A 23,710-nucleotide genomic window follows, 5' to 3' on the forward strand; every position below is an offset into this window, starting at 1 on the left:
CCTGAGCAGTACTACGAACTCATCAGTATAATGGGAACAGCAATCAAAACTAGCTATCAAGTTAAGCCAACATAAATTTTCTGTTAACGAATGATGTTTTAATTTCATGTAGATCAAAGTTTCTGAGTGAATATCCAGATATAAATCATAACTTCTGATTGAACTGACTTACGTAGCGTCTGACGTCATCGTCACAGCAACGTTCAGGCTATGACGATGATGGCCACCCTGATGCGAGTGAGACAGTTACAGAATAAAACTGTTTAAAAATTAGTTAAAGTACGTTTTATAGATTCAAGATTAAATAAGAACAAGATGTGGAATTGACTCAGGAAAAAAAGTGGGTAGAAGCAAAATGGATGGAGGAAGGAAGATATATTTTATGTGCGTGGCGAATCCTAAAATTGTGCTTGTACTTGTGTTTTGAGAAATGAGTGCAATAATTGAGTAAATACACTCCTCAAACCGCTAAACGAAACCAGTAGGAACTGTACGTCCTTAATGTTTTTATGGTGAATACGCAATACATTTATATGCGGTTAATCTCTTTCTAAGCAATATTTAATAAGGGCACACATTTTCTGCCCATTTTACCTGAATAAATATGTGAATAAATATGTTTACCTGACCACTGATTTGTAAACTTATCAAAGGTTTGTGTTCATATATTATCTGTCCATTATAGGTTATAGAGACTGCTGGTTAAGGCATTTCATCAACCACTCCAAAATTACCAGAAAGACATTTTGTTGGTGAGTTGCATAAATTGTAAACTTATTTCATCTGCACCTGCAGGGTCAAATTGAGGGTGACACTGTACTTTCTACCACAATATAAAGTATGTTTTCTACTGCATATCTTGCATGGAAAGGACCCTATGGGCATCATATGGTTTTCCTCAAAGCAAGTAAATGTCTGTTCCTCAATGATAACCAGGGGTGTAACGAATCTCCAAATCCACTGTTAGTTTTGGACCTCAGTTTTTCGGTTTCCCCCAAGCCAAACACAATTTGGTTCAATCCCCTTCAAACCTCTCTCTCTCTCTCTCTCTCTCTCTCTCTCTCTCTCTCTCTCTCTCTCTCTCTCTCTCTCTCTCTCTCTCTCTCTCTCTCTCTCTCTCTCTCTCTCTCTCTCTCTCTCTCTCTCTCTCTCTCTCTCTCTCTCTCTCTCTCTCTCTCTCTCTCTCTCTCTCTCTCTCTCTCTCTCTCTCTCTCTCTCTCTCTCTCTCTCTCTCTCTCTCTCTCTCTCTCTCTCTCTCTCTCTCTCTCTCTCTCTCCCCCCCCACAAACAAACAGTAGTTTGATCGGACACCGGTACAAACTCATTCTGAGTCCCAACAACAGACTTTGTAAACTTCGTAAATGTATGTGAAGCGGGAGGAGATGGTGTCGCTCCGTTTGGTTCGACATGGTTGGCACAGCGCAAAGCACGAATGACAGAGGCACAAGAGGGGTTAAAAACCTTTAAAAAATATTTACATGTATGAAAAGACCCCACATTAACACTGTAAGTGGACATAGTGGAGCTGTGAATGAAGATGAGTCTTCTATGTCATCAAAGGAGCCTATCCATGTTGTTGGCTAGCTAGCCAGAAAAGAAGCTGGCTAGCTAACAGCTAGTTAGTATTGTACATGTTTCTCTTTCTCACTAGTATTTGAATGTAAAATAAGACCTACATGCATCAGATGTGCAAAAGCCTCTGTGTGAAATGTATGGCAGATGCTACGTAGTGACTACATACTGTATGGGTCATCTTTGACCCGTGTGTAAAAGTGATGTAGAAACACAAAAGCTACATTTGTTTATACACTAATAAAGGACAATAAGGATTTGTGGTCCAAAACAACATATTGAATGAAACATTCAGCCATGCATGACATAACACAGGAAATGAATATGGGTCTTCTTTTTCTTCACAGTCAGAACAAGAAACTTATTAGAAATCATCCATCGAGCTTCACTGAGTCCAACACGTTCAGAGCCTCCTTGTACTCCTCCGATACATCCAAATCCACTTCTGTTTCAAGTAAATTAATCAGATCTTCATGTGCTATGGCCAGTCGGCGATGGCTGTCTTGGATCATCATTTTGGACTCCTGCAACACCTCCATCTGTTTCCAGATTACATGCTCACATCCCGCCTCTGCTTTCAGGCGCTCAACCTTCTCCACTTGCTGTTTTGACTCAATTTTGTAATAGATCTCCTCTTTTGCCAGCCGCCTTACGATCCCAGTTTTGATCTTAATCTGTCGTATTTTCAGGTCTGCCATGACTGTAGATAATGATACAAAAAGGATTTTTATTCAAAAAGTGCAAAGGAAAAATTTAAATAAGGATATGTGATTATCAAAAACAAGATAATTAACGTTTACCTGAAATTCTGAATGATATTCATTAACTGCAAAGATATAGAAAATAAAAACTGAGCCAGGTCACTACTGTCCCATGTTGTCTATCAAAGGGTTAAACCTATGATAGTCAACATGGATAGATAAGTTCAAAGGATACAGTGTATCTTCAAAGGATTAAACAGATCTATTAAAATAGGTACTTCTGTGATCTGTTTCCGTCAAACATCATCTTTAGTGTCGAGAGAAAAGTAACTGCAATGGAAGTTTCCAACTTGTAGTTTTGAGTATCTGACAGCTTGAACTTTCCGTGCCCTCAGATAATTATTCAATTACAGTGATCGTCTTGAGTGTTATCCTGGTATGATCAGGAAATTAGGTCTGTAAAGCTGTGCCGTGTGAGTCAATGAGATGCATAAACATCAATTTGCAAGTGGCTTCTTAATCTTGAGAGAGCGGGTTCATTGGTGAGGGAGAGACAAAGTCAACGTGTAAGATCTTGAGTGTACAGAGCCCCTGTCCGATGGGATAAGCTATCAGTAACATCCCTCTTAAGGCAAGCATGTGCTCCTTTATTAAATCTTCTCTCACATAAGCTCTGATATTTTAGGACCTCAAAGGAAAGCCAAAATAAGATCTCTGCTTAGTATTAATTAAAATGACACTATAAAGCGTTATCTTGGTAATAAGAGTCTTATCCATGGCTTCAGCTTTGTAGTCTTGTAATGTGAAATGGACCTTGGAGCTTTGGAGAAGCCCGTGAACAGACACTACATACAGTAGAGGCTTCCATCTTTGAATGTTATCATACTGAGCCACTCATTTAAAACTGTCAGCGAGATTGAGTGCTGACCTTTCCACTTTATATGTAACGCATGTAGGTTTCCTAACCATCAAAAGGACATGTGACTTGAACTTTCAGGGAATTGGTACGCTCTCCTCAGTAAAACGTCACCTCATAATTTAATTTTTATATTCAATTACTGTGAAATTTATTATTATCTTGAAAATATATGGTAGGTGGTCTGTACTTATGTAGTGCTCTGCTTGTCCTGATGACCACTCAAGCACTAAAGAACAATTATCGCACATTCTCCTATTCACACACACATTCTTACACCTTCTCTATCACACATCACTCACACACTGCCGGTACAGTCAGAGACAATTTGGGGTTAAGTGTCTTGCCCAAGGATAGTTCAGCACAGGGATTGGGTGAGACGGGGATCGAACTGCTGACCTTCTGGAGGACTCAGGAGCTAGGTTCATAAAGGAAGTAACAAAGCTACAATACAGGCATAAACATTATGTATAAGGGAAACACAGTCATTCCAATCACAACATCTCCAATATTGGCATCGAACTGGTAAGCACAGTTTTTTGGCGTCTTACTGAATTTCAACCATTCCCCTTTCTGACTGCAGCATTTACAGCTGTACTATTTTCTTGTTCCAGATGATCTAACACTCAAAACAGTGTTCTGTCCCTGAGATGTGAAGATGTTGGTATTCATCCTGTAATTTACTGCCCACGTCTGGTGGCACCAGGCTATTGTCTCTGGAAGACAGCTCAACTACAACTACAAGTTGACGTTACTCATCATTTTTGTCATTTTGTCATGTCGCCAAAGTCTGGGGCTTGACAAGTAGACGAGAGATCGGCATTCTTTGGATTTCACTGTGAGCATATTGAGGATTGAACCTGACGCATGTCTGACTAGCTACAGACAAGTGTGCTTATCAAGCTGCCATCTAGTCAGCTTCTCCTGTTGTGAAATCAGGAATCTTGTCGACATTATTAAACACATATGCAGATAGCAGACGGTACATGCACATTCGAAATTTACTGAAACCGTCTTATCATCCTCAGCTATAAGTCGTTAAACAAACAAGAGACTGATTTATCATCTCTGTGCAAGAGCTGCAGTAAGTTTAGGAGCTGTGACTGCGTTGACAGTACAGTGTGCGTGGCGAGAGGGTGAACGAAAGGGAGAGAGACAGAGTAAATAAATACTAAATCCCAAGACCGAAGACAAGTTCCCTCACTCTGCTTGCTGTCAGATCCCCTGGTCTGCAACACTGCTCTCATGGCGAGCTGAACTGCTTTCTCATATTCTGCCATCAACAAACTGCTGTCGAATCCAGCTTTGGCAAGAGGATGATAAGTTTCAGTGACTCTGAAGGACACTTTTTGAGCTACACAGCCTCACTTCTGTGAGAAACCATCATCGGTAAAGCTACTCTCAACCTGGTCCAACGCACAATTATAAAGTCACCTGTCCGTCCATACTTTAATACACCACATTCACGTTTCATCTGATTTTACAAGATCCATCCCTTAAGTTCTCTTCTGCTTTGTCGTTATCATTATGGGAGAGACATTAGACTTCAAAGCATGTGCCAAAAAAAACACTGCAATTCTAGATGAGAACATCTGTCACCTAGCAGGGAGGGAAATCAACTTCTCATAAAAATGTTATATCAATCATTTGTCAAAAAGGACTTTTTAATAGAATGTTTACCCCTTTCACATAGAACAAAATTCTAGTTCTTAGTACCTTACGAAAGTTTCTTCAGTCAAAGCAGTAAACAAAATAAATTAACACATGAAATCAGTGATGGTGAGTTTTTATGTTGTTCCCCAGTTATCGGATACGAGATGATACTCTTACAGAAAAAAAGAGGACAGCAAGCATCAACAGTCCCATGGTTAGAAAGTCTTAAACTAGAATTATCAAGTCTCCAGACATTATAACTTTAATGTCCGAGTCAGTTGCTGCGGCCATTCTCCGGAGTCTCTCCTGCCCGCCCCCTGGAAAAAACTCTGGATAATGTCCAAAAGAGCTCATGTGAGAACAAAGAAGGATATTCTGCTCAAAATGTCTGTGTCATGAAATCCCCATCTCAGTCTCAATGTTGGATTTGTCTGGTTGCCTTGGTTACTGCTTTGACACTCAGACTGAAGATGGTGTCTTAAAGTTGTATTTGAGAGGGACACTCATTCAGCCAAAAGTTATGGTTGAAATTACACTAGATAGTTGTATCATAACTATTTGCATTGGCCCACATAGTGATGAATTCTGATGGATAAATGTGTGTTAAATGTGCAGTTTGGTCAATTAATCCATTACTCAACTCAAGTGAATTAACTCAAGTATAATTTATTCAAAAGCAGTGCCATCTTTCTTTCTGACTGTCGAACACAATTCTTTGTCTTTCTAAACATTTGATGTAGGATTTCTTTGACGCACTTTAAATATATATTAAAAAAAAACACTTAACAAAAAATGTATTTGTCCCTTTCTATTTAAACTGTACAAACATATGCAAGCTCAACTAAATAAATAATAAATAAATAAAATATTTGCATATTAGGCTAAGATTTTTTCAATTACATTTCTACATTGCAAGAGGAAATAGCAAGTGTCACTATCATACCAGGAAAGGCTTCATTTTAGGACGCACATCATCTTGTCTTGGCTGAGCCTGGCTCTTAGTTCCTTTGCTGGCTGAAGGACCTGTGCTGTGGAAGTGGTGATCAGCAGGCCTGGTCCTCTGGTCTGATTGATGATGGCTTTGGAACCCCCTACTGGTTTTATCTGAGCAGGGAAAATATTTCCTCTTGCTGGGCTGCACATCTTCAAGATCACCTCTTTGTCTTTTCAGTCCTGGACGAGCCTGACTCTCAGTCAGGGAGCTGCATGAAGGACCTGTGCTGTTGCGGTGGTGACCAGTAGGCCTGGTCTTCTGTTCTGATTGATGATGGCTTTGGAACCCCCTACTGGTGTTATCTGAGCAGGGAAAATATTTCCTCTTGCTAGGCCGCACATCTTCATGATCACCATTTTGTCTTTTCAGTCCTGACCGAGCCTGACTCTTATTCAGGGAGCTGCCTGAAGGACCTGTGCTGTTGTGGTGGTGACCAGTAGGCCTGGTCCTCTGTTCTGACTGACGATGGCAAGCTTGCCAAGAATCATCTGGCCTGTGAAGAGTGTTTCTCTTGTGAGGTGGCACATCTTCATAATCACATTCTTGTCTTTTCAGTCCTGACCGAGCCTGACTCTCAGTCAGGGAGCTGCCTGAAGGACCTGCGGTGTCGAGGTAACGGTGGTGATCATAAGGCCTTGTCCTCTGATCTGATTGATGATGGAGAGTGGACCAAGAATCATGTCTGCTGCTGCAGGTGGATCTGCCTGCAAAGCAATCTCTGCCTCTTTTCCTCTCGTCTTCCCTGCTCCTTCTCCCGTCATAGTTTCCCTGGAACCTTCTGTTACTATTTGACCAGGGAAGAGAGTTTCTTTTGTAAGGCGGCACATCTTCATGATCAATCTTCCTCTCTCTTGACCCATCAGGTCCTCTGGTCTGTGTGGTGGTGTAGGGATGTAGGTTGTTTTGGTGGTGCTGGACTGGGTTGATAGCTGTGCACGGGGGTTGCTTCACTGATCCACACACAGTTGTGCGACTGTCAAAAGTCTGGATTTGCTTCTGACAGATTTCCATCATTTGAAAACAGGACTTAACACTGCAAGAAAATGAATCCTTTCATTAGCTATGTCGTGTGTGAGATGATTGAGATGTATAAGAGACATTGTAATGTGCATGAACTTTATCCCAAGTGGAATATATATATAAGGAAATTAATTATTTATTTAAAAATATTTAACCAGATCACGTTGACTTACTGTTTGCTGTGATGGACCATTCTGGCAATGTGGCGCATGCTGATAAAGTTATGTTCCAGCACCTGACAGGGTGTGATCCTTCTGCCGGGATCAAGCTGAAGCATCCTCTTCAGTAAGTCCACAAACATCAGTATGTCATTCGTCTCTGCAATTTTATCTGCAGAGTTGTCGCCGTGGATGCGTCGGATCTAAAACACAAACATGTATACAGTTGGCTCCAGTAGTGAACCTTTCTGGAACATTTGAAGCGTTTTCTTTTTATGTTAAAGAAATAAGCTCATTTTGAATCATCTAAAAGAAGACATGCATGCAAGAGGTTATCGAGGGAGGTGAACTTAGAACTCCTGTTCTCCATTGGCTGCTTCCCTGTCTCTTTAAGGTACTCCTCTGGTGTCTATTGGGAAAGTGTTGCTGTTAGCAGTGATATTCTGGGTACATCAGACTTGCACAGAGAGGGCACCAAATGTATTATTACATTAAGGAAGACATGAGATAGAGAAAGACATATATTTGATAATAATAAGCTGTTTTAGGTCGGCACCTTAAGTTTCCAGTTGGATTTGGTAGATGTGACTTCTCTGTTGAAAAATCTGTGCGTTTTACATCCATGGTTTAGTATGGTTGCGGGTAGCTGACCCTGAGTATCCATAATGAATTTGATCTGAAAATACAACACAACTTCAAAATTCCAGCTGACCTACTAATGATTTATTTCTATATTATAAACATATTATGCCCTAGAACTATAGAGAATATAATAGAGAAACAGTGCACTTCAAGTTGTATGTGTACCATTTCATATTCACCCAAACCAGGGTAGAGCAGTCTACCAAGGTACATTGCTGCAGACATGCAGCCCAGAGACCACATGTCTATGGCCTCTGTGAAGGAATACCCAAGCATGATCTCTGGAGATCTGACAGAGGAGCAACAACCATGATCAGGTTGGACACCTGATAACACCGTAATAACTAAATTTGGAGCACTGTAACTTTTAATGCTACGGGAATAAAACACCTCACAAAGACATTTGTGTGAATGGATAAAGATAGGGTACATAATGTTCCAGCTTATAATACACCACTAAGATCTTTCATGGTTCCGGGTACTCACCGGTATGGACGGGTCTGAATGTATGAACCAATCTTGCCAGCTGACACTTCACAGGCTAGTCCGAAGTCGATTACTTTGACCCTGAGCGGCTCCCGATGATGATCAACCAACATGACGTTGTCTAACTTGAGGTCTGCATGCACAATCCCTACAGCTTTCAAGTGGTTGAGTGCTTGGGCAATCTGAAAGGTTCAGTCAATATTTTGTTCCACCTGTATATATTTTCATACCGTTTGTTAGTGCAGAGAGTAAAACAGGTGGATATACCTGCTGGACAATTGGTCTGATCTCTTTCAGAAGTAGAGGTCTGAAATATTGTTCCTTCATGAAATCTAAGAGAGTTTTGTCCAGGTGCTCAAACTCCAGGCAGATGTGTCCTCTGTCACTGAAATCCTTGTACCAGTGAACAAGGTTGCATGTGTTCTGGTCCAGCGATCTCAGTTTCTTCAGAGTAGCCACCTGGAGATCCGTGGCAGGTCACAAAAATATTGTATATCAGCTTGACACATGGCACTATATATGTGTAGATATGGATGGTAGATGGTATAATTCAAACTCGGATAAGGACAAACTGATTTGTTTCTTACCTCTTGAGCTGCCATCGTTGCATAAAAGCCGTGCTGTTTGATCATTTTGATGACCACAGTCCTTTTATCATCAAGTCTCTGGCACTTTACAACTTTTCCAAAAGCGCCCTGTCCGACAAAAGACTGCACCTGGTAGTATGAGGACCCAGAGGTAAGAAGGCTTCCTGGAGCCAACTGGTTGTCCTCTGCAGGTAGCTTAAGAGGCATGTTTCCTCAAATTATCACGTTACAATGAAATAAACAGCACAAAGTGTGTTGTAGGTTTGAAAGGGAAAAGATGTTCAAGAATTAACCTCTGTCTTAAGCTCAAAGCTTATTGCTCTTTGACTCTTAGACATTTCTGTTAAATGTTCTGAGACTTTGATCTTTTTCATCAATTCTAGACACAAGACATAATGAACTTGTTCATTTAGCTATGTCTAAAAGGGTTGAAACCGAAGTTAAAAGGATCACAATTTATCCATTAAATTAGATAGATACATTCAAAGGATTACAATGTATCTATGCAGACAATAAAATAGGTTAGGGTATATTGTACATTGTAATCCTTTGAAGGTCTTTGTCAACCATTGTAACCCTTGTCATGGCTACCCTATTGTTTATCATGGCCTGTGTTCTGTCTGGAATTGATTGGCTATGAAATAATACTAGACATTTTTTGTTTTTTTAACCTGCTATATTGATATAAGAACAATTAACGTGAATTTGACAAGTACAGCAAAATTGGAGCAAATATTGCAACTTGCCGACTCGAACGGCAGCATCAGAAGTAACCCTTGTTAAATACAGGTGTGACAGAGGTTTTTCACTGAGTGCTTTCATTTATTTTTGTCTGTTAGCAGGATTATGAAAAAACTACTTCACTTTCAATTTCAGTATTGGAATTTTTCATGCTGGTCTTACATGCATGTGCTGCATTAACCCTTGAACCACCTTCAAGATGCCTTGTATTGCCAAGATCATCATATTGACAACAATCCTGGTGTCATGCTCGGGAGTACAATAAAAATCTGTTTATCCTTCATTTGATTGGCTGTTGCCTCCTCTGCCACATGAAAAGTTGACTATACCTCTACCGTTCACTGTGCAAGCAACACAATGCGAGGGAACAAACATTCATTAATCTCTCCAAACTAATAATAATAGAAACCCTGTGAAATATGCATCTCCGTACATTTCAGTTGCTATGTTGGCCTTCGATTTTCAAGTTGGGTGTTCAACATTTTGAGTTAGCTCCTTTAAACTATATCAGAGAATGGGTATTTTGCTTGTGTTGAATGCCAGCAGTCCGTAGACACTTTCTGTGTACATGGTATATGTTCCCAATTAGCCTTAGCTGAAGTAAGTGCTACTGTTGCTGTTTTAAATACATCTTCCTTGACCTTCCTTGATAGTTGATTTGAGATGTACAAATAAATGTACTATCACTTTAGTGGTGCTAAATGCAGAGCGGTAAACTAGGACCATGTGAAAATGCAGTTTGTTGAATAAGATGTTGCTGCAGCTCTCAGTAACAGTACACCAATTTTTCCCCCAACCCTGAGTCCCAAAATTTTGGAAACTTTTAGTTATATCACTTACGAATTAATGGATTTAGTAATACGCGTTGTCTTGTGTTTCTATGGTTACCATCGCAGTAAGTGCAACATCTTTGGTTGCAATTAAAAGCCACTTTCTATAAAAGCAAACGTCTGACCTTATGAGTTTTTTGTCAAGCTGTAAATGGGCTGGAGGCATCAGCTGTGAACCATCAGTGGTGTTATATTTTGGTGACACTCGACAAGTGACAGCTTCAGCAGCTTCAAGCATTAAGTTGTCAGAAGCAGTCAAATTGAGGATCATTCTTCCAAATCAAAGTGTCTAAGAACTTGTTGAAGTCTAATATCATTCTCTCAAGGAAGCTCACATTTCGAACAAACAATCAAACTTCATCCATAGGCTGTGTCTGATTATGATATATAATTACATAAATAAAATTGCATATACTTAATTATCTTGCAAACTATTTCGAAAAATTTAAAAGAGCAAAAACAATTTTATCTTAAACCATTTCACTTACCTCTATACAGTTCCCGTTTGCAGTGTCAGGTTTGAAACAATCCAATCACTTAATTATCTGAGCATAGAGGTACAACTGATCTCTCCTGTGGCAATCAATAAAGAAAGCTGACATGAAATGGATTTGTAAACAGGAGTAAGTCCTGTAAGTAAGTAAAAGCATAACAAAAGCCTTTAATCTGTCTGTAATAGGCTTCTGTAAAATAGTTTTCATGCTTTCTGTAACCAGTACTATGACACCACTGGTGCCTATATACAGTATTATGATGTTGTACTTTATATCACTAAGCACCTATTGAGAGATTAAATGAGAAATCAAGTCTGACTGCGTTGATGCTGCAGCCTGTCTTTAAAAAATGTGGGTTTCTAAACAGTTGCTTATAAATAAATGGCAATAGCCTATAGCCCAGTAATTATAACTAAATCCTTTCCCCAAATAGTCATGCCTCAGCTGTTTGTGTTATATGCTAGTACGAGGGACACTTGGTATTTAAAAATTTTACGTTGTGTGATGTTTTTAGACTTTCCAGAAACAAATAGACAAACAACAAAAATACGGAATGGATTAAAAAGTGTCTTTGCTAACCCTAATGTTAAACTCTAGTTAGCATGCAAACTGGCTTCACCTTATTTACAAGAGTTAGGAGAAGTTTCCCCTCCAAGACAATGTAAATGGTCAGTTTTTATATAGAGCTTTTCCAATTTTAATGAGCACATTCCTACAGTGCAGTACAATCATTTTTGATTAATAGTGATAGCACGCTTGTTCAAATAAAACCATATTAGGTACTGCACTTCCTTTGGCATTTTACAATATACAACCTAAGTGTGAAGCCGATAGATTGAACGATTTCACGAGATATGTGTTCCATACAGTATACAGACAGACAGAATGACAGACGTTTGTGGTATAAGCACATAATTTATTCGGGCATTAAAATGCTCATTTAAGACCCTTTTCTTGTTTTAATACAAGTTAGCTGGAGATATATGACAAAGGATTTAATGGGGTAATAGTGACACTGCATGATGTATTCAAGAATGTAATCCTTAACAGACATTGCAAGTTCACAGTAACTAGGGATTTAGCAGACAGTAAGTTAGATATCATAGGAATGTATTTTAGCCAATAAGATATTCTTTATGTTGCTGGTTTCCTATGTCTCTATTTCCTGATGCTTTGTTTTTTTACCATCATCATTGCCTCGTCTCTTGTTTTTTTGTTTATTCTGAAAGAACAATCTGTTAAAATTAGAACTGAAGAATCAATACTTTATTTAAACTAAAGGGTCTTTGAAGCAGATGCGAGAGCTGCACCGTTGCCATGTTGAGTCAACAATTGGTGTACAATTTATATGCCAGCCAAAGCCATGGCTGACTGCGTCACATAGCACAGATTCAGTTTTTTTTTTCTTCAAGCAACTGCTTTTTCTTTAATAACAAGCTCAGCTGCAATGCTCAGCCTCTCCCCTTCATTCTCTTGCTTTGTTCTTTTGACTAGTGCAGGAAAATCATTGAATCTTATCAACCACAGGAACATGATAAATCTAAGCCTGGATTGACAATCAAGCCTTTATCAACATGTCATCATGGAGTTCTACATTGGTGGAACACTGTCTCCTCAACATGAAGAAGAACATCGATCTTTATAATTCAAACAGACATTAATGTCCCCGTTGAGATCTTTTTGCAAGATGAATGTGTGAATTTCATGACCCTTTATGAGCTCACATTATAGCAATTTGTGACCTCTAACACGGTACTTGTTTGCTCAGAGGTGAGGGTCAATTTTAGCACTGCAGAGGTCATAGGTTGTGTTCATAAAGCTGGGTCAACAAGGTTGCCATGTATGTTGGAGATTTTTTTTTAGACATTTGTATTCAGGAGGTTAAGGCCAAGCAGTCTTTCCTGATCACAGTAAAGCCATCAAAGCTTGTGGGCTGAGTACCTCTTACAAAGATGGTTTGCTGGTGAGCATCAGAGCGTGGTAACGGCCCAGTTCTTCATATACAATGTCATGGAGGTCATATGCCAATTGTAAACTGTGCAGTTTGGTACCATTTCCAATCACTGGATGTTCATTTCTGAAGGATTAGTTTAGTTTATGTTTGTCTGCATGAATTGAAGAATTTAACCCGCCCATGTTTCTTACCCATATTTTATACAAGTAGCTTTTTGTACGCATTGTTACACAACAATAGAGAAATGGGTTGTACAAAAAAAATAAATAACACAAAGCAACATTCTGTGGCTGTACTAATGTTTACACAAATGTGCACGGCAAGAGCAATTCTCAATAAATGGTGTGTTACATTTGGCGTCTCAACAATCTCAATGATATTGATGATGTCAGAAGTTTTTTGCGATAAAATTAAGGAAACTCCATCCATCTATGTTCTTGTAAATCACTCAACAACTGTAGACAGGTCATTAGGTGCTTAGCAGTACTCATTTGAAGTTTGAATATGAGTGGATGAGTGGTTGTAGAAACAATTCATTACAGAAGACAGTTGTGACACACAGAAGTCATATACTCTCATACTCTCACTTACAAGGAGGCAACATGTAGTGCATCTTTAAATACCCTGATGATGCAATCACAACTGTCAAAAGGTTTAGTATAAGAGTATAGACACAATGTATTGATTGAAGTATCTGATTTAAGGCACAGCGAGGGAATCTTCCATTTATAGATAAATTATGTGAGGAAAAGCAAGTGATCGAAGTCATTCCATTCATCCTCTAAAGAACATCTGGACCAAATTTCAGGGCAAAACTAGCTTTTGAGTTATTTCAGTCTGGGCCAAGGAGATAGACACACATACTAGGTCTGAGGGTGCTCATCTACCTGGACAGGTAACCAGAGGAAAATTAGGCCGAATCCAGACTGACCCTTAACAGACCCAAATTAGGAAAAAACATCACCGGCCTCAGACTGATGCACCAACTATTAATGAGCAGCGATAAATAGTAGTTTTCTTGTAGATCATTGTTTTACAGCACATAAAAAATACTTTTCCATGCAAATATTAGACATTCATCAGTGCGGAACGCAACTCTAATTGCATTGGTATATAAAGACAGTAGCATGTGGTTATATTGACACATGGTCATCGATAGCCTCCCCAAGATCATTAGACTGAACTTAGTTTGGACGTCTACTTTTAAGTTCTTTGAGGGTATTTACTTTTCAGAAGCTAGCAATACAAAGCAAGCCATTCACCAAAAAAGTGTAGTGGTCTGTTTCCTGTTGAGCTATAGGGAGGACAACATGTTTATAGGCAGCAGAATGTTATTTAGTACTCCTTTAAAACAGAGCAGGAACTGATGGCTGCTAAACGGACATTTTGAAAATCATTCTACCACAATCAAACCACATTTCTGATTTATAACAGAATTTTCCTGCACAAATTGATTCTTGATTGTTGCTTCTCCAGGCGTGTCTGACATAAATCAGTGATTTGATATCCAGAGCTCACTGGTGCAATATCATTAGACGACTCAATCACAACAATGATCAATGCAAAGGTAATCTGCAGGGGTCTTTGAAAGCTCCCAGATTCCTGAAATGAACTAATTTCATACTTGAATGGCCAAACTCTGGCATATGGCGTCAACACTGAAAGCAGATGCATTTGGCAATACACGAGTGCAGCAGGCAACCTGCTACAGCACATTAAACCCACAGCTGATTGTGCAAAGGCGCGTTGCACTCTACAGAGAATATGTTATAGCAGGACTCAGTGTTTGCCTTATCTAATATGTGTAGAGTGCATTCTGCGCTTTGAAAGTTAACTGCAAGAAGAGGAGAGGCTTCTCTTTACTGCAACAGAAAAAACATGCACCAAAACATTCCATCATTCTCTCTCTGTGTGACCTCCGCAGGGATTTTAACACCAATTGTAGGCAATGAGTGATGCATGTGGCGCTGGATCCTGCCTCATTGCTTCTGCTCAGCAGTGCCATGAACGTGGCAAAGGAATTTCAGCGCTTCGTGTCTGATGCATGGGGAGTTGTTACTGAGTATTGATGGCTCACAAGAAAATGCTACCACTGAGAACCTTTCCATCTCCTCCTCGGCTCACTGCATACAAAGTAGTGTTGTTACAAATTATAACCTGACATGGCTTGATTGTGCTTCGTGCCGGTTAAGAGAGCTGTGTGACTACAGACCCCAGCGGTTGTATTTCTCCTCCTGTAAACGCTCTTACCTGCTAATGAGGAGAATGGTGAACACGGTCCGTCCTGATGCAGAGACTGCCATGGCTTCTGAAGGAGTGGAGACACTAAGAGGAGTTTATCTGGAATAAGAGAACAGAGGACAATAAGAATAAGCAATTTAGGTGGATCCAGCTGAGGAGTACATTCAGAAAACTCTTTAAGCAATTGGAACAAGGGGGACACATTGTGCTTGTGCAGAAAGTGCAGAATCTTCCTTCTTCTGCTGGCAGGCATCACAGATGGTCTGTGACCACTTTCCTATTTTGTATCTTCAAAATCTGCAGTCCCACAATTCTTTGCACTGAGGTATCTATCACTGAGGAAACAATGGTTTATCTGTGCTACTTGGTTATCATGGACAATCTAGATGTATTTCCAGTAGCCAGTTCAAGTACTGACACTGACTGAGACAATCTTTTAGTAGCATAATGACCTCTTGTTAATGACTTAACCCTAAGTGTTAGTCCGGCACAGATCTCCAGACTCGAGTGAAGAGTAATAAAGCAGGTTGCAGTTGCAGAGAGACCTCGTGTTTCCTTATCTTGCTGCTCTCTCGCTCTCTGCCTCTCTTCAGATGAAAGCAGACAGAAAACCTTCAGAGACCAGAATGACTTAACTACAGAGACCCCACTGCTGCGGCTGGTAAGCTGAGCTAAGGAAATGTATAAAACCACTAGGCCAGTACTTTACGTATGGTAGTCTCCTTTACGCCAATATATACAGTATATATAAAGAAATTTCGATTTTACAGATGCTTGTTATAAGCCTCCCTGTTTCGAATCATCTCTTGTCCGTGTTAATGCTCTGGAGCTACTTCAGAATTATTCTATTTTATAAGTGAATCCTCCTCAAACAGTTCAACAATATACTGTGACTTTTTACTGCACGTTGTCTGGACATTGTTTGCAGAGCTTTCTATAAACAGTCTATAGTTCAGGGTGAAGTTGGAAAACGTTGTGTTTGTCCTACCTGGTTTATCTGCAGTGAAAATGTTATAGTCAATGTATGACATAAAAACAAGTTTATTAGTAACCTTGAACCACTTACTGAATTGATGTTACTTTTTCATTAATTGTATGTTGGCTATTTCAGTTAAGTAAAAAATCTTCAGACTAAGTTCACGGTGGGTATTGCATGTCTAAATCCCACCAACATGGGAAGTGGATTAGTTGAACGGTTCACGAGATATACGTTACACATACAGTGAGACAGTGGGGGAATTCATAGATTTCTGACAATGTTTACATGTTTTCCTTGCTACAACTGTGAACCAGCGACATATTTGTTGCCACGGCTGGTATTAAAGCAGAGAACATTGTACACTACTATGAGGAATTGTCAACATACTGACCAACTATGATTATATTCGGAGAAAGCATTGGACAGATGCAGTAGGTCCCCACTCACTGCCGGTGTTAATGCTGCCAATGCTGTCACAGACAGACAGACGGCAATGGATGACATGAGTGATGCTGACACAACTGCAGCAATGTGTAAAGTTTAAATTGACTGCCGATGTGCTGCTCATTCAGCTGCCATGCACTATGAGTCATGAGGACCTCAGTTAATGTAAAGGAAAATACAGCTCCCAAACATTGTGTATAGCAGTCACGCAAAAAAAGGGACTGAAATCTACGACAAAAAGCTATATTTCTCAGACTCGTATGATCCATTTTTAAAAGACATCAAACATTAACATCGCTGAATATTCAGTATTCCATCTATTAATAACACTTTTTTATGTTACTTTAGCTTTACTGTACAATTAATTTATACAGACGATTCTTTCCTATTCCTTATGCTAATATTTAAAAAACATGTTTGCTCATGTGAGGAAACAGCTTTATGAGGATGTATGTGGTTTTCCAGCAAAGTTAGTAAATAAGTAATGGGGAACTGTTGAGATCCATTAGGAGGTTTAGTTATTCATTTATTTTGGGTTTAGGTGAAGTGTTAGGTGTAAAGCGAGGTCATCCGGAAAGAAAACTCCCTTTTTAGTTGACAACTCAACACACCTAGCGTTAACACAAACCTGAAAGACCACGGAGTGCAACAGCAGCAGACAGGTGGCCACCCAACAAACCTCCGTCCAAGATGAGTCTGGACACGGTCACTGTCCCACAGCACGGTCTCTTTTCACAACATGTATTCACTATGCACGGTGCACTTACCCATCACTTATGAACTAAAACCATAGGCAGCATCTGAGCTGGCTGAGCTTTTCCGAAGTGGACGCCCAACAGACAGCGTTGTGGTTCACAAGCCCACTGGTAGAAGACGTCAGGAAGTTTGGCTGAGAAGCATTAGTAATCAATAACCTCCCTAGTCAGTTAGTCTGTCTACAAATAGGTATGTGGGCATACGATACCAGTAAACTGCATGCACCACAGGGACTCAATCAAATATTACAAGGTGATAGTGACGGAGCTAGCATTAACGATAGGACATGCTTTTAAAAGGCGAGCCAATTCACTTCGCCTCGTAACAGGGACTTCACCATGATATGGAATTTCAAATGACTTTTAAATCCAGAGCTGCTGCTAAGATATTTGCAGCGTTATTGGCAAGATAGGACATCCGTGATCACATTCCAACTTAATCTCTCCTCACTGACTAGTCAGTTAGAGAAGACTGAATAAATTAGCTCCACACGTGTCCACTTTAGAGTGAGTTAAGCTCAACTATATGAAGCAAAATGATAGAGTTAGTATTGGACTGATGTGCTGATTCATGTTCTGCCCAAACACTAAAAACCTGGCTTCAAATCAAACAACTCACTGAGAAGAAGAAATAGAGGAATTAACAAAAAAAAAGGGTTTAATGAGAAGATCAGACCACTACATACTTTATTACTAGTTTTTTTCACTGTTATATTTATTGGCTTCATCTGTCACTGTCTGTGGATAAGTTTTTGATCAGCAGTAAATAAATTACGAACAGCCCTCAGACAATACTTTGCGGCCTTACTGCACACACACAAAAACACAGGGGACTGAGTTGACTATTTTAACCGAGGTTTTCAAAGTACCAAATATTTGTTTACATGGGTTTTCGTCTTCCAAAGTGAACCCTGTCCCTCAAGAGTGACTCTAACTACTTACAATTTGATTTTAAGCCAACTTGAAAAGGGCATTGACAAATATAAAAAAAAAATATATCAGGCAGAAGTGAGTCACTTCATCTAATTCTCTGGCTTTTCTCTCAAATATTGCTCCTCGAATTGCTCTTTACTTATTAAAGGCATCATGGATGAGTCACATCAATAGAATGTCAACCTTTGTGACCACCAAGCTAGTATCCAAATTCAGCCCTTCTTCTGGTCCCTCCCCTTTCCTTCCTTCATAGTCATGACATATTGGAGAGCAACCTTTTTGATGTCCGGTTTACCCCCCACCACATAATTCTTCATAAAATAAGATTGACGTTGTACTGTGAAGTTTCCTGATGCATTTGTATGCCAACATCTAGTAAATCGATTTTCATATAAAAATGGACGACATGACTGTACATTAAAAGTGAAGCCAAAGTTTATTGATTGCCACCTTGTGGCTGGCAGCAGTATGGGTAATAAATACTTCCTCCTCCATGTTAGTGGATGGGACATGAACTTAACCAAAACGTCAAAGAACTTGTACAGCAACCTTTACTCTTATAAGTTTTTTATTGTTTTAGATCTTCCTCTATTTCTTATCACAAAGTGTATGTTCAAGTCCAGTGAGTTTGGTTTTAATTAGTTATTTAATGACAGGGGGGAAACATCATGATTGACAGGCAAGATTGATCTACGATTGGTAAAATTGTGTAAAGGTGGGACATCATGACCACGGTTTCATCCACTGATCACTACTGCGCAAGCTCTCACTACAAAAGCACAAAGGGGCAGCTTTCGTTTTTCCAGGATATCTCGGCTTTATTTCTGGAAAGTGGGAGTAAGTGGAGATGAAGATTATAAATCTTTAAATACAGTCTATAATCGGGTACAAGCCAAAATATACTGAGGATATGTTAGTATTCCATTTATTAAAATAAAGCAACATTTATTATACAGGCTACATTGGCCTCTTACCCAGTGATTTAGGGAGCTAACAATGCAAAGATAATGTTTTTCAGGCTTCCAAATTAGGTGAACACCCAAACCACAGCTGTGCCTAAAATGCCTTCCTTTCACAAAAGTTATTTTTTACCGTGCCAGCATAATAAACACTAAGTTTTTGCTACGTGTAGCTCCCAATTGTAGTAGCAGAAGCCCTCCATTACTGTAATTAACCTTTTTTCAGTGCAGACATTGACAGGTCTGAGCTGGAAAAGCTCAGGGAATAATTAACAACATTAATTATGGCTGCTCCTCATTAAGGCAGGTCTCAGCTGTAGTATATGCTGTCTCAATGTATACAGCTAACAGTAACACCATTCATCATTTAGGTAATCCTGGTCCTTTTTGCTGTGACACACGATTGGTTTTATTGTGTAAAGGGCCAGTTAACACATCTATCAAAGGTAAAGGCTCTGCACATTCTCTAACCATGTTGTTGTGCGTTACATAAGAGTTTATAGCGGCTAAATCCTACACTTGCAAGTCCAACTACAATGCAGGGATAAGGTAAGAGTCTTCATAGTCCCAGAGGGGCAATTTGGTTTGCAAACAGTAGTCACACATACAACACACAACCCACACACACATCACAAGACTACATGAAATACATAAGATGAACATGCAGTCATCATTGAAATAGAGAAAAGAGCAAGTAAGTCCTTTGATAAAATGAATGTGTGCGATATCACTAAGGCCTACAGCTTGTATAACAGTCCAACAACTGAGGGGACAAATTATCTCAAATGTCTCTTTGATTAATCCTTCCCAGGGTAACCTCATGATGGCAGAAGTCGAAATTCTACATAAAGATGGTGTTTAGAGTCTTGGGTGCTGGGCTACATGCCTTAGTGCTCTTTGACATGGGGTTTCACTATGTACAAACCTGAAGTTGTCTTTACAGATACTGACTAAATGCATTAATTGAGGGTACCTCAATCAATTTATTTGTAAAACCCATTTTCACAAATCATAATTTGCCTGTAGGGCTTGAATAGGGGGAAATCCTCTGCCCTTAAGACAAATATACTAAAATGAATATACTCTTACCATAGATAATGGTTCTAACAGAGCATGTTAGAAACAGCAACAAAGTCATATGTACAACATGCATAAGAAAAGAAAAGCAAAAATGGAAATGCGTATTTAAGTCTAATGTATTTAAACAAAAGACAAAGCCTGACCGAGATGAAGGGAGCAGTAATGACAATTGTAAAGATAGATGTATTGTATCATTGTAATAGTAGCATGTGTTTGGTGTCATTATCAAATACCACTATAAATGCATCCTGACAAATCTCCACTTTACTGTCTTTGAGTATTATACTCTACTTGGTTCATTATTAGCTGACCAAACAGGCTTCATCAGCTTCTTCGGTGTCTGCATGGGTTTGACTGAGGGACCAGCTCTGCCTCTGCTTGGGCAGGTGTTCCGCTTCAGAGAGCATATCATCATCCTGTCTGGTCTACCAGTGATTTTAACTGCATCAGACCATAAACCATCAGCTCCCGTCAAGAGCCTGGATCATCAAACAGCTTTAGCACAACCAGATTGATTTGTTTTTTTCATCAGTTTTCGAGACATGACTTTATGATGATTATAATTTTACACATGTAGCCCACTCGTCTGGGATAGTGGAATAAAGGGGAATATACAGAGAGAATGAAAAAGTGTTAGATTATGAAGATGTGACAGCAGACCAGGGCTGTATCTTGTCCATTTCTTGTCTAAGTGACCTGGCTACTTTCAAAGTGTCAGTCATCAGGACTAAGCATCACGTGACAAGCTGTGTAGAATGTATAATGAATGGTCGACATGAAAGCTCCAAAAAAGTGAAGCCAACCCATCCTAGTCGCCCCCTTGTGGCTGGTTCCAGTATAGCCCATAAGCCCTTTCTCTTCCATGTTAGTTTTGGTAGTTCTCGTCACAATGATGTTTCTCCAAGTGAGGATTTTTCAAGTAAGTTGGTTTTTAATTTGTAATGATAAGACTGATTGGTGGTTGGTCGGTCGCGGGTATCAGCAGGACATTGAAATAGCAGCTCAAATCCCAGTCCCTACTGATCAGACTCCGCCTCCAAATGACATCCAATTGATTTCATTGGATATTTTTTCGATTTATTTCATTACAGCGAATACAATCTTTACAAACAGTCTATTGTAGAAACAATACATAAAAACTATGTGTTGAGAGGACAGAAGGAGAGGAGAATATTTAAAGACAAGAGTACATATCAGTGTATATAAGAATGATATCTTCAAGAATATAGAAAGTGGTAAGTAAAGCATTCTTGCTCAGACTGCAGTCCAGGTCCCTTTAGTTTTACTTTTTTTTAGAGTCCGCAAGTACATTGGAACTGAAATGCAGAGGGGAAAAGAGAATTGCGAATGTAAGAGTGATGGGTCAATTCACCGTGCTAGAACAGATTCTTCTTTGTTATCAAAGTCTCTTAGTGATTCTGTCATTGCAGGGTGGTTAAGGTTTTTGCCAAAGTCAAAAAACACTTTCTCTTATATAACAGTGATTTAACTCTGTGTACTCCTCAGCTCACCACCCGACAGACACCCTCTCCATCACTCTCTCTCTTTCAAGCACACTGTGGCGATGTCTCACAGAAACATTAAGGACCCTACGGATTTCATCTAAGCAAAGTCCTCCCCCACCCCCTTATTTCATCTGCGGGTTTAGAAGCTTCAATTGAGCCTGTGAGTGACTTCTATTTCTCATCATCCCAGAAAGGTCTCCAGTGTCCATCACTCTGCAATATTATTGGAACGAGCTAGAAATTCTGGTGCTCAAACACACACTTAATGAGAAGTCAGAAGAGATGGAGAAGTCATGAAATGTGACTGGATTGTGAATATATGAAGGAGTCCAAACTACAGCATGAGACAGTACAGGGTCAAGATGAGAGAAGATAAGATATGTCCAACTATGGGGAAAAGTTTAGGTAAGAGGGACATTAACATAGAGTTATGATAAAAAAGTAAAATATACACACGCACAACACATATATATATATATACATATACATATTGAAGAAGCTCAGTAGTGAGGTCACTAATGTATACTTATGTTTATGCTCTCACAACTGTTTTAAGTGTTTTAAGCTTTAATTATTTCTTCCCTTTAAAAGTGACCTAAGCTACGTCTTTAGTAATTTCCGTCCAGAATAGGAGAAGGATTAAAGTTTATTGCAATGATTTGCTGGATGTTAGGGCGGAATGTGGAATAGAAGCTATAGTGCCTTCGATTTTTTACTTTAGGCTATTATATATGCATTATTTACCACTTGGTCTGTATCTGGCTTTGAATTTGTATCTTGCACATTGAAGTCAGTGGAAGAGTGGACGAGTGTGGAATCAATTTGAGAAATTTTAATGCATTGGACTCCTGTCCTACAAATCCTGTGAGACGTAACGTATGTGACCTCTTGAGAGCTTCCATGGTCTATCAGCACCAGACCTCTAGGCTTTGTCCACATTTCTATCACATCTAATCCTTGAAACGTAGAGCCTGAGGGAGACCAGTTGATCTGAAGACGCCTCTGGACACTGTGACAGCTCGATAGGAGACAAAACCAGGAGGGCCTGAGCCATCAGATTATATTACTGGTGACACATGACACTGTGCTGCAGAGTCAAGGCAAGGTCCCATTAGACAAGAGCCAGAAATGGACAGGGCTTTTGCCAGGACGCACCTGCTCTGTGCACAAACCTGAAATATGGTTCCTTTTAACTAAACATAGATAAACTAAAGATAAGGATAAACTAAAAGTATCATTGCACAAGGTCGTAAGGTCTGCACCTGGTATAAAAGGTGCGCTCTAAAAAAATCTAACACAAACCACTGAGATTAATTACCTTCTCCTGTTGCATTGACACAGGGCAATGCTTCAATTTACCTTGCCAGAGCACAAAACGAAGGGGGAGGGGAATCAATACGGAGAGAGACAACTGAGAACCAAGACGGTACCGCCACACGTCCAATAACACACCCACTCCCGTATTTCAATCTCCTCTTCAAGACTCTAGCTTTCTTTTTCTTTTTTTTGTATTCTTCCATGTTGTCCGTTGGAGAGGGTAACAAAATAACACTCACAGCTCTGGTGTTTTGATGATAACATACAGGCTTTCAATTATCTCTACTCAACTCTACTTATGTAAATCTCATCCCCCTTTCCTGTGCCTTCTTGTGAGGGCTGGCCTGCACCGTGGGAGCTGCATCTGAAAGGCAGCTGGCAGTTTATACCCAACGACGAGTGAATAAAAAAGAAATCTGCACAAATTAAGCATGCCTTACAATCTGTGCTTATTCCGCTGATTACATGCATTATCACTGTGGTAAATATAGTTTGAGAAATTGGAGACGGACTCGTGAAAACACACCATAAGGCTTCGGCGAGCATTAGCGTGGTTTTAATTACCGTTTTAAATCACAGCGGAATCTTAGCATTGCTGGGAGCTTTTGTCTGTTGACTTGACGGGGACAGCTGTGCCTCAGGAGGGAGAGCGGGTCGGCCACTTAGCGAAAGGTGGGTATAGTTTGATCCCGTGGCACCTCCAGACTGCATGTCAAAGTGTCATTGGATAAGACATTGAGTGTCAATCA

At 39.7% G+C, this 23,710-nt stretch overlaps 1 protein-coding gene across 1 annotated transcript; it reads right to left on the reverse strand.

Moving 5' to 3' along the window:
* Window positions 1–1,943: 1,943 nt before the first annotated feature.
* On the reverse strand, window positions 1,944–2,270 carry LOC133021102 (tubulin-specific chaperone A-like). Its single transcript, XM_061087871.1, has one exon. The coding sequence runs from the start codon at window positions 2,268–2,270 to the stop codon at window positions 1,944–1,946; it is 327 nt and encodes a 108-aa protein (XP_060943854.1).
* Between the last annotated feature and the right edge of the window lie 21,440 nt (window positions 2,271–23,710).

The sequence above is a fragment of the Limanda limanda genome, chromosome 15, assembly GCF_963576545.1.
Source record: "Limanda limanda chromosome 15, fLimLim1.1, whole genome shotgun sequence".
Lineage (NCBI taxonomy): Eukaryota > Metazoa > Chordata > Actinopteri > Pleuronectiformes > Pleuronectidae > Limanda > Limanda limanda.